This window comes from Pipra filicauda, unplaced genomic scaffold, assembly GCF_003945595.2.
Source record: "Pipra filicauda isolate LSUMZ 115617 unplaced genomic scaffold, ASM394559v2 scaffold18_size4552066_pilon, whole genome shotgun sequence".
NCBI lineage: Eukaryota > Metazoa > Chordata > Aves > Passeriformes > Pipridae > Pipra > Pipra filicauda.
In genome coordinates, this window is record NW_024104298.1 from 3,645,149 (window position 1) to 3,657,238 (window position 12,090).

The 12,090-nt window shown below is 41.6% G+C and overlaps 1 protein-coding gene across 1 annotated transcript in view; it reads left to right on the top strand.

Annotated features, from left to right (window-relative positions):
• Positions 1 to 8,659, top strand: part of LOC120323051 (myelin-oligodendrocyte glycoprotein-like) — a 33,291-nt gene extending 24,632 nt beyond the window's left edge. Inside the window, exons 4-6 of the mRNA XM_039380207.1 lie at positions 2,324 to 2,659; positions 3,735 to 3,770; positions 7,002 to 8,659. Of these exons, the coding sequence (XP_039236141.1) occupies positions 2,324 to 2,659; positions 3,735 to 3,770; positions 7,002 to 7,105 (476 nt within the window). The 3' untranslated portion in view covers positions 7,106 to 8,659. The remainder of the gene's footprint in view (positions 1 to 2,323; positions 2,660 to 3,734; positions 3,771 to 7,001) is intronic.
• Positions 8,660 to 12,090: the final 3,431 nt, after the last annotated feature.

A 12,090-nucleotide genomic window follows, 5' to 3' on the forward strand; every position in this document is an offset into this window, starting at 1 on the left:
TCCTAATGTCCAACCTAAGCTTTCCCTGGCCCAGCTTAAGGCTGTGTCCTCTCATCCTGTCGCTGGTCGCCTGGGAGAAGAGACCGACTCCCACCTGGCTACACCCTCCTGTCAGGGAGTTGTAGAGAGCAATAAGGTCACCCCTGAGCCTCCTTTTCTCCAGGCTAAAAACCCTGAGCTCCTTCAGCTGCTTCTCATCAGATCTGTGCTCCAGACCCTCCCCCAGCTCCTTTGCCCTTCTCTGGAGTCACTCTGGTCCCTCAGTCTTTCCTGAATTGACGGGCCCAGAACTGGACACAGGATTCCAGGTGTGATCTCACCAGTGCCAAGTACAGCTGGACAATCACTGCCCTGGTCCTGCTGGCCACACCATTCCTGGTACAGGCCAGGATGCCATTGGCCTTCTCGGCCACCTGGGCACACTGCTGGCTCATGTTCAGCCCCTGTGGATCAGCACTCCCAGGTCCTTTTCCAGTGGGACAGTTTCCAGCCTGCAGCACTGCATGGGGTCATTGTGGCCAAAGTGTAGCCAAATGGTTGAGCTCTCCACACAATAACGGGATTCTCCTTCCACCAACAAGCAGAAATAGCACTGGGGATATGTGGTTTTTCCAGCTAAAACTTTACACTGTTGTGCAAAGCCAGGCTAGGATTTTCAGCTGAAAAATCTGAAAACCTAAGGAAAGCAGATGCTTGGTGACAGAGTTTTAATCAAAGACACTTAGCTGGCTCTGAGATTCAGCTTTCTGTATTACAGTTTTCCTTCTGCTTTTATGTCTGTCTGAATGGACACAGTGTGACACCAAAAAAGCCTCAAAACAGACACTGATTGATATAGAAACAGAGGCCTGAGCATGTGACAAGCTGAGCCCTGGCTGATGAGCCAGTGGCTTCAAAGGGAAACTGGGACTTTGGTTTTTAGCCTAATATATGCAGAGAGCTGATGCAAGCCTAGAACACAGGAATGACCACACTGCGACCAAGAATATTTATTTCAATATTAAGTCTGATTACTTACCCCTTATGCTTTACAGAACTTTGGCCATGAAAACAGATTGAGTTGTTTCACAGTGAATTTTAGCTTTTCTTCTTGGCACAATCACAGACTCACACTGCTTTTGTTCTGCTCCCCGTTGGGGATAACTTTCCCATCCAAATTAATTCATCTGCATTTTAATTTATAAAATCATTTTATGAAACAGGTTTGGTCAAGAAGTTAATTTAAGCCCAAATTCTGTGCTGAAAATACCTAGCTGTCTATGCTTTATAAATACGTAGAAACCTTATTCCATAGCCCACTCTTCCCCCAAAAAATATAACACTACAGTCTGGTAGGAATTGAGGCAGAATCACCCATTTGTACAAGTTTTAGTATGCTTTCAACTAACTTGGAAAAATTTATAATAGTAATTGGCATCAGATTTATTAAATGAACAGTGTGTGTAAGTGATGTGCAGGTGGCTGCCTGCCCTGCCTGTGGCCCCGTGTGTTCACCTGCAGGCCACCCTCATCCTGGCTCTTGCATGGGCTGGAATTGGTTGGTAAGGCTGGTAACATCTTTCCTCTTGTGTAGGAAACCTACAAAGTTTCCCCAAGGTCTCAGAAAAGTCATTTAGGCAAAGTGGAAATGACAGACCCTTCTTTCTGGGCTACTGGAGAATAATGCCAGAGTCTGAAATCACAGGACAGGTACAAGCAAGAGTACAACAAGCCAGATATGCAGAGAAAAGCCCTGTTCTGTCAGACCCCCTGCAAGATGCCACAGGAGAAGGGAGATGGAGGGATCTAGCACATTCTTTGCAAGTCGGGAGTCACAATCTGAAAGCCAAGCAATGGGAGTTGGGGGATACTAAACCCATCCAGGAGTTTTCTCCTGCTGGTCCAGCACTCACTTTTCACACTTATCCTTTTATTTCAGCCAGACTTCCTACAAAACCAAAACTTTTTAAATCATGTGTGCCCACCTTCACTTCCCTGCATCCCCTTTTCCTCTTGTGAACTGACCTATTCAAGTCAAATCAGACACCTGATCTCAAGAGTAAGATCCCCAGAAGCTGGGAGAAAAATCACCAGCTAAGGAGATGAGTTCAAGCAGAAACCACACTGCCAAAGTGAAGGCAACTTGCACATAGCAACATCTGTCCTGCTGCACAGCTGGCTGGGCACTCAATCCTGGCGTGTACGACCTCCTGCCTGGCTGGGAGCAGAAGTGGGAGGAAGAGTGGCAATAATGATGTGATGAAGCCAAATTATAGGAAACCTGTTGTCTCTATGTCTATACACATTGATGTTGTTTTTTAATGTTGTCTGTTTTTTACTCCAGGTCAACCAGAAACATGCCGTGCATTTGTTGGAGAAACTGTTGTTTTGCCTTGCTCCACCACCCCTCCTGGAGAGCTGATCTTTTCCAAGTCAATGCTCTACTGGCAGATCGACCAGAAGATAGTGCACTTTTTTCAAAAAGGGCAGGATTCACTGGGGACCCAGGACAAACGTTTCCGTGGCAGAACCAGTCTTTTTTTGGACCAGATGAAGCACGGCAACCTTTCCTTAAAGATCTCCAACGTCCAGTTACAGGACAATGCTGAGTATACCTGCATCTACAAACAGGATGCAGATCATCAAACAAAGAAATCTAATATTAAACTCAGTGTCTCAGGTAAGACTTTTTTTTATTTTGGCCATATATGGCCGTTGACTAGGATGACTTCAAATTTTGAAGCAATTTTTCACTCATTCTGTTCGTTCTGTTTCATTCTGTTCCTTGCTTTTGTGGGAAGAATATGTGAGAAAGAAAAGAAAAAGCCTCTTTGTCAAGGTTTAGCACAGCATATCCACAGAAGCAGCAGGACTCCTAAAGGCAAACCACCTGCCTCTTCCCCCTCCCTTTGCAGGACATTAGGAATTCTGAGGTCTCCCCAGATTTAAGCATTTGGTTGTTTGTGGATTTGTACTGTCAAAGTCCAGGCCATAGACCCTTACAGACAAAAGACAGCCAGTTGCTAGTTTCCTTTTCCCTTGCAGCTGGAAGATCTGGGTCTGGTGACAAGGCTGGACACATGCAACAAGAATTACTATTTTTCTTCTTTAGGAAAATGAGTGAGACCATAAAACATGCTTGAATAATGCCAAACCACTGAGATAACTTTTGAACTACCTAAAAGCATGGCCACCAGAAGGATGGGGCACTGGGTTTGACCAGTTGACCCACAAGAAAAGAAAGTTATAAAAAGGGGTATATACATCAAAACAAATCATATCTTTTTATGATGTCTTATTTGAATAAATCAGCTGGAAACTTTCATTATGGTCAATCATATACTTTTAATTCTGCTTAAAATAGAAAAAAGTTGTTTTCAAGTAATATAAACCCTTTAATGACTTTCTTTTAATGCACATCATTCTAAAGAAAAAAAGTGCTTTTGAAATGTAAAGTGAAACGCTTTTTGTTCAGGAAATTTCAAAGTGAAATATTTTGCAGTTTTCAAAATGAAAAAAAAAGTGTTTTGGAAATGCATAATCAAAATATTTCCATCATCTAATTTTTGGGAGCAGTAAAGTGTCTTTTACTCTGATTTAATTCTGTGATCATATTTAAACTTTCAGTTTGTTTGACAAATGTATTCTTACCCAGAAAAGAAACCCAAAACACTAGCCCTTAGATCAATTATCAGTACACTTTTTCTGTTCTAGGGTCAAACAATTAACTTTGATTCTTGGGGTTTTTTTTCCAGCCCCACCTAGGACTGAGGAGACACCTTTTCCTTCTGGTAAGGCAACACTCCTTAATTTACTAAGTGTCTGAGTGATTATCCAGTTCTCTGTTTTGAATTTGCAAGATTGGTAAAATCTGCTAAATGGAGAAAGTCCAATAAACTTACAGAGCTTGTTCTCTCTTGCTAAGTCTGGCAAAATACAGCTGTCCCAGACAGGGAAAAATGTCTCCACCACTAAGACAGACCTAGACTGCAGGAAGAAAAATCCTGAAGTGCCAACAGTCACTAATTCATAAAGCTACAATCACAGTATGGGCATCCAAAAAATCAGTAAAAACACAAGTAACATGGAAGGCATTCTGTTCTGGGAGTTCAGGGCTTTGTAAATTACCTTGGTATGAATGAATCCCAGAATCATCAGGGTTGGAAGAGACACTCAAGGTCATCCAGTGCCACCGTCACCCCAGCACCACCATAATCACCCCTAAACTCTGTCCCTGAGTGCCAGATTCCTCTTGAACACTGCCAGAGATGGTGACTCTACCACCTCCCTGGGCAACCCTTTCCCAAGTATAATCACTCTTTCAGTGACTTTCTTTTTCCCATCTGATCTGAACCTCCCTTGGCACAACTTAAGACCATTTCCTCTCGTCCTTTCACTTGAGACATGGCAGAAGAGACCAAACCCCACCTCACTACAACCTCCTTTCAGGTAGTTGTAGAGTTGAGCTACCAGATCAAGAGATTTGAGGGGTCCTTTTGGTAATAAATATTCCAAAACCAGACAATTAATGACTCCACATAAGTTCTTCTGGGAAATTAAGGCAGATTTCATCCAAAGGCAATTCTGAAATATAGTGCAGATGCTTATATGTAGGTTTAACCATTACAGAGAGGTAACTACACCAAGGTAATTTGTAGACACTTCTGGAGTAAATGCAATACAGAAGGGATGTCCAGCTTGTACATACCATCATCAGTAAGTTCTCCCTTAAAACCCTTCCCACAAGCCAAATTATTCTTATTAGCTCTACAAAATCTTAAATTGGTGTCAAACCTGTAACAATTTGTCATATAAAATCAATAGCTGCAATTTGTGTCTCAGTGCAGGTGAAAGATACGATCCTTTACATATAACAATAATTATATCGCAGTTAATTTGATAAATTCAGCCACAATGTGACATTACAGACAGACTAGGCCACAATAAACTCAGACAGAAACTAAGAAGAGAAATGTACCAGTGTTTTATCTCATGACCGCACAGAAGAAAAAAAATAACAAAACAAAAACAACAGTTTTGTGCTTCGTGAGCAAAAAACAACTTGAAGAATTACAGGAAATATCCTTTTTTAAGACCTAACTACTCTAACTGGTTTAAAGGTCTTTAAAAAACATGAAGTTAAATTCGAGGTGGTATTATGTACCTCCAGTGACACAGCACCACATTACAACATTATAAAAGCAAACAGCTGTAATATCTCTTGCTGTTACCTCCCACAAAATGATAATGAATTATCAAGGGTCAAACTTTTTAATGAATAGCAATGGAAAATCCTGAAAACCAAAAGATAAGTAGGCTGTATTTAAAGTTGTATATATGTTTGACTCAGCCAAAAGCTTCCTGAAAACTTTCCCTCGTTATAAACTATTTCCTATGAAAAAGTATTTTCACTGAGGAAAAAAAAGTGTATTGGGACAAAGGGTGAGTGTTTCATTTCACTATAGGAGTACAAACTGAATTACACACTTTTGACACCTGATGGTTCTTGTACTGCTGGATTTTGAGGGACTTGGGGAGGAGGACAGAACAAAATCCTAACCCTCTACATGTAATTTTTTGCAAAAGGGAAAAAATATCTCCTGCTGTCAACATCTTTTAAATAAAACCATCAGCCACATCTCCCTTTTTTTTTTTTTTTTTTTTTTTCCCCAGCAATTTCTTAAGAAAGGGAGGAGGAGAATCTGTTTTTTATTAGTTGTTATTTTGGAAGGGACTTAGAAAAGTTAAATGACCTGCTGAGAACAAAGGCATTATATGCAAATGGTTTAAATGGTTTTCACTAGTTCTCATAGACGCTTCACAGTCAGCCAGAGCAGCAGATATTATTTCTTTATATAAAACAGAAACAGCTTTGTTTCACTTGGCTACATTGATTGGCTTGATTGATTTGTTTTGCTTTGGCTACATTTCTGCCTTTTTGCTGGATTGATTATTTTTTCTAGTTATTTTTAAGAGCTGAATTGTATTGTCACTCTGCATGTCTTGCGAGACTCCGTCTGGGTCAATAAAACTTGTTTAACATTTTTTCTGGGAAAAATGAAAAGGCCTTGGCATGGAAGAGGGCACAAGAGGCCAGGAGACTTGCTATAATCCTAATTTCAAAGTGTTACTGCGGGACTACCTGATGTTTCCTTGCTCTCTACACTTTAATATCACATACTTCTTCTAGGAAGAGGAGGGGGAAGCACCTTGACTAGTGATGAGTTAACTACAATGAGATACTGAAAGGTGATACCACAGTGATAGGAAGAGCCCTCAGGCTGTTGATATAAAAAACAATGTACAGCCTGATCTTCCAGGAAAAGGACTTGAACCTGAACACTTAAAGGAAAAATTTCTCTTCTGTTTAAGTCAGGAGTTCAAAATATTATTTTCCTGGTGTACTACACCCAGCACAGGCTGCAGGTACCACCTGTGCCAAGGGTAATTTGTCCACTTGTGGGTTACATACAAATAGTGATACACAGTACTGCTACCACCTGAGCATCTGTAGCCTAGACTTTTTAACACTTATTACCCTTATTTATGGACTCTTAATCACGGTGTCTACCTCAGACCCCGAGAAGGAAGAATAGTAACGTATTTTTATCCTAGAATCATAGAACGGTTTGGGTTGGAAGGAATCTTTAAGATCATCCAGTTCCAACCCCCCTGCCTTGGGCAGGTACACCTCCCTGTAGGCAACTGGCTGGTTGTTTTTCTATCAGGATTTTAAACAATTCTTAGTCATCCAGAAAATTAAGTTGCATTCATTGTTGCTGAGTTTCTGCGCCTTTTCTATGACGGGGAAAAATTTATTTGTCATAGTACCTTGAGACTGGCTTTTCTGGATGGTGTGCACACACACAAAAGGGGAATTTTGAAAATGAGCCAAAATACACATCAGTTTTACAAACACTCTTCCATCAATGCACTCATGCAAAATGTATCACACAAACTTCAAATACATTTTCTGTCAAGTCACCACTTACATGCCAACTTTCTCTTTTTTAATTTTCCAGGACAGAGTCAGGTTGCCTCCAGAAGCCCTCCTGAAACACCATGTCTGGCTGTGTTTTCCCTCTCTCTCCACCTCCTGGTCACACTGGGGGTTTGGCACTTGTAACCAGGGAAGCCAACCTTGTCTTTGGGAAGTTCTCCTCACCAGTGGCCCTCACTGGGCAGAACAGGCCTGTAGGTTCCAGAGCCACATGACAAAAACACCAGTAGCTGAAAACAGACTGAGCACTGGGTGTTTATGTCCCACATTTGGTTCCAAAAAACCTAAGGCAGCAAAACTCTGAGGTGGTAAATCTGCTTTTTCATTTGGTTCTTGGAGTCCAGTTTTAGTGCTGCCAGTGTGAACATTTTAATTTGTGGGTTTGCTTTAATGACAGGATAAAAGACTCACAAAACTACAGGGTCACATTATAACTGACCCTAGTGAGATATTTTGCTTAAGATCTCATCTGCTGTCCTTCAGAGACAGCTGAAAGGAGGAGCAGGAGTAATCACCCTCTGTGTCAGACAAAAACTGGAAGTTGCAAGGCCCTCCTATTTTGCCAAACATAAAAAAAGGAAACCTTGTGAAACTGCAGCCTGTGGAACTTTAGCTTCTGTTTTCACTCTTCAGCATCATGGGCCATCAGTAAGAACATTTTTTTTCCACAAGAAATATAGTATTTCTTCAGCGGAAGGGTGAAGCTGATTGAGAAAGAGGATGGAAGTTCATAAAACATCAACACAGAAGAAGGAAGTGATGTATTACTACAAAGTCCACTTCTAAATCAGCCAAAAAGCTTTAGAAGGCTGAATTCAGTATTTTCTCTTTTTGTCATGAAGCACTGCTCACAAATGTGAGCATCACGGAAAAGCTGGATACTTAAGCTAAAACTGTGCAATAAGAAATTGTTACTGTGACAATGTAACTTAGTTAAAAAGAGCACCTTTGGAGGGGGGGCGAAAGTATTTAAAAACTCATCAGAATCATTGTAACTGACACCTATGCAAACTAAATAGGTTTATTTCTGGAAGTGTTTGATTCAGGTAGCACAGATGCTCCTGTGTAAAACTTAGGTTGGAAGGATCCTGCATACAAACAAAGTGCAGAAGTTTTGTTTCAGGCCAGAACTGCAACTACCCTATTTCACAGCCAAAAAGCACCCAGAGGACAGAACCACTCCCCTGGGCTGGTGATCAGCAGTGACTGCAACACTTCCCTCCTGGCTGAGCCCTTGAACAGGGGGAGTGATTCATAAGGACGTGCATGAAGTCATTTTGATTTGGAACAGTTGCACTTTTTTCTTTCAAAAGAAAGAGAGGAAGGGAATAGAGTAAAATAGAACTTAAAACGTTATCCATTGAGGTAAAGGAGATGGTCACCTTTGACTTTTTTAACAAAGGGCCCTTTCCCCGTGGCAGGGAAGAGAGACAACATCCCACGCCCAGACTCTGCTGCTGCTGCTGCTGCAGTGAAGCTCAGCAGGTACTTGGCTACCCTGGGTACAGAGCAGCTCAGTGCAACAGCTGGGATTCACCTTCACAGAAGGATTTGAATGTAAGAATTGTACATACTGTGATTGTCTTTTTGTGTCCTACCCTCCAAACATTTGTCTCAGATTTCATGTATTTTTCAAAACGAAATTTGATTAAAAATAAAAACGTAAAACAAAACCAAAAACCTGGATGAGAGCAATCCTTTGGTCTACAAGAGTTAGTTATTTGTATTCCAGTTGTTCCTACAATCAGCAAGGCTCCTCTGCAATCAGAAAGTCCAAAAGGTGATATCTGTTGTTCCTAAAGTCTGAACTGCCTGCCCTCGTCTCAGGGACCATATGACTTCTAAAAATCTATTAGCCACTCAAGCAGCCCTCCACTTTACAAAAGGTGTAGAACCACAGAATTGTTTAGGTTGGAAAAGATCTCTAAATGTCATCAAGTCCAACAATTAACCCAGCACTGCCAAGACCACCACTAAACCATGTCCCTAAGCACCACATCTACAGATCTTTTAATTACCTGCAGGGATGGTGACTCCATCACTTCTCTGAGCAGTCTGTTCAAATGTCTGACTGCCCTTTCCATGAGGATTTATTCCTAATATCTACTCAAAACTGCACCTCCCCTGGTGCAACTTGAGGCTGTTTCCTCTCGTCCTGTCACTTGTTACCTGGGAGCAGAGCCCGACCCCCACTTGGCTACAGCCTCCTTTCAGGTGGTTGTGGAGAGCAATAAGGTCTCCCCTGAGCTTCCTTTTCTATAGGTTATCACCACCAGTTCCCCTCAACCATTCCTCATAAAACTTGTGCTCCAGATCCTTCGCCAGCTCCGTTGTTCTTCTCAAGGAAGGTTTGTTTTCTTCTAAAGGAAGGTCTGCTCTTCAATGGAAGGCCTTTGGGGTGCTGGCCTCGAGGCAGTCCCCATGCCCCAAAGGATGTGGGGCTGTGCCTGCCCTTGGTGGCCATGCACTGGACACAGCTGGGAATGGCAGTGGGATGAAATTACTGATGAGGTTATTCACATGCAAAGGAGCATCTTTTTTTTTCTTTTATATTAATGAAAGAAATGATGAAAACCAATCCTCTAGCAGACGCTCAGTGATTAATGGGTCTGCAAAACTGGTGCAATGAGTGCAGAAAGTTGCCTGGTTATGTCTCCTCAGTTAAAGAACCTCAGCATTTTGATACCAGCTGTGTGTGGAGAGACAGGCCCTCACATGGGTCCAGACATGGCTCTGATGGACCATTAGGCAGAGAGAGACTAAAGACAAATTCCTTGCCAGCAGTGCCCCCCGTCCAGAGGGCTGGTAGGAAAATGCAGTCTGTCAGGAGCAAGGACTTCACACCATATCTAATTTATCAGCTAAAGCCCGTGTTTTGAGTCACACTTGAAAACAAACGGGGAGCCAGTGCATTTTAAGACCACACTTCCCTCTTTGCAAAGGGCCCCATGAGACAAAGGGATGTTGAAAAAGCACATCCTGAAATAATTTGGTTTAGCTGTACTAATTGCATTCCCATACAGTGCTGTATCTAGCAAGAATCCAGACTGTAATTATAAAATTCTTTGATCACTGCACTGACTGCCACATCAAAAAAGGCAGGTCACATCTTTTAGCCATTGCAGATGGATATTTCAGACATGGAGGTGTAACTTGGCCACCTTCTTCCTTTAACGATCTCTTCACCTCCTCTCTCCTCTCTTCTCCTTTCCCTTTACCCTTTCCATTTTCCTTAAACCTTTTCCCTTAACCTTTCTTTTCTAAACTATCTTGGGTTTCTAAACTATCTTGGCCAGATCTTGGGTTTATATCTCATCTCAGGTGCCCTCCAGTCACACTGTACAGAAGCCATCTAAAACCTCTCTCTCCAATTCCTCCCCACACCAGTCACACAGCTCTGTCTTTCACCTCTTTTAGACTGACAGGCACTGTGTGAATGCTGATTTAGCCTTTAGTAATTACATACTAAGAACAGCATTTTTCTCCACTTTTACATGGCATTAAAAAGGTGTTTCCATATTTTTTGAGGAAGGAAAGACCTTTGACAAGAGTCACAAATGAAAATTGCAACAAAATAGTTTAAATTCAACTAATAAATAGGCATTAAGCACATTTGCATGGGGGTTCACCTGTATTAATACTCAAAGGCAAATGGTAAAAGACAATTTCTTGAATAAGGCCAATAGGTTCAGCTCCAAAAACACTTTGCAGGACTCATATCATAAAGGTTACAAGTGGTAACAGGATTTTATTGCATTTTTCTCAATCTGTTTCAGAGCAGATGCTCACAAGCATTAACATGGGACGCACACGTAGCCAGGAACAGGGTGATGCAATCCCCACTTTAGCCTGAAGAAACAGAACTTGAAGCCTGGCAAAGTCACAAAGAACTTGAAGCCACAGAAAGTCACAAAGCTCTCGTGGTGTGGGGAGCCAGATGCATGATTATTATTATTATGGAAAAAATATAAAACTTTGCTGGAAACAGGAAACTGACTGATGCACAAAGATGTCCCCAAGAACATACTGAAAATTTTTCAGAATGTGATTTTTCTCTCTCTTTTTTTCTTCTGATAATGAATTTCTTTCACTTGAATTTTTAAGTTGGCGTGAAAAAAAAAAAGAGAAAAAACAGAATATTCCCACATCTGTTTTTTAATCATTTTTTTCTCTCTTTTTTTTTCCCTCTAAATTACTTTTTTTGTTTCAGCCTTTGAGAAGAAAGGGCTATCATCAATGTCACATATCACTAAACATGATACCCTCACAGTATGGCACAAGAACAAAGGCTGAGCAGTTCCTGTCTCCTGAAGAGCAAGACTTTTAAGAATGAGGATCTGAATTTTAAGAAGAGGAAGAGGAGGAGGAGAAGGAGGTGCATGGTATTTTCCAAATTATTACACTTCCTGACACCAATCCTTTTCGCCCTCCAAAAATTGCTCTGCTGTGCTTCTTGGCCAGAGATGGGAAGAGAAACTGAGCCAGGGCACAAGTGGTGACCCGGAGGTGCAAGAGCAGCAGGTAAGAACTGAGCTACAAGGGAACAGAGGAGCCCTGACAGGGGCTCTGCTCAGTGATACAGAGGACAGAAATAACATTTATTTCATTGTTGTATCATCCATCTGTTTTTAAATATAATTATTGCTGTGATTTCTGTGTTCTGCTTGGTGCTGTATGAGCACCTCCACTCAAAAGTGTGAGCTGCGTGACTATAGAAGGGCCTGGATGCCCTCTACATGTTGTTTACAACTCTACTGTTTAGTACTCAGATTTGCAGCAGCACTTGGGATGTTTAAACATCCCTGTTTATTATATTTTCCCAGAGCTGTAGTTAAAGCCATTCCCAGGGGTTATGTATGACCATCTTTCAGATTTCCTGGGAGAAGTTTTGAATGGCTGGCAGACCTTGACTTGTCCTTCCTTCTCTGAGTGGTGACACAGCAAGTGTCTGTCTTGAAAGTTCACTTAACATGCAGAACATGGGCAGCACATACTTCTTGTGGTTTTTTTCCATTTCATTGTGAACAAGAGGGACAGCTTTGAAAACTAATGAGTACAATAACAATTCACACATTTAAGGAGGAGGAATCTCCACTTCTCCCACTTCTAGT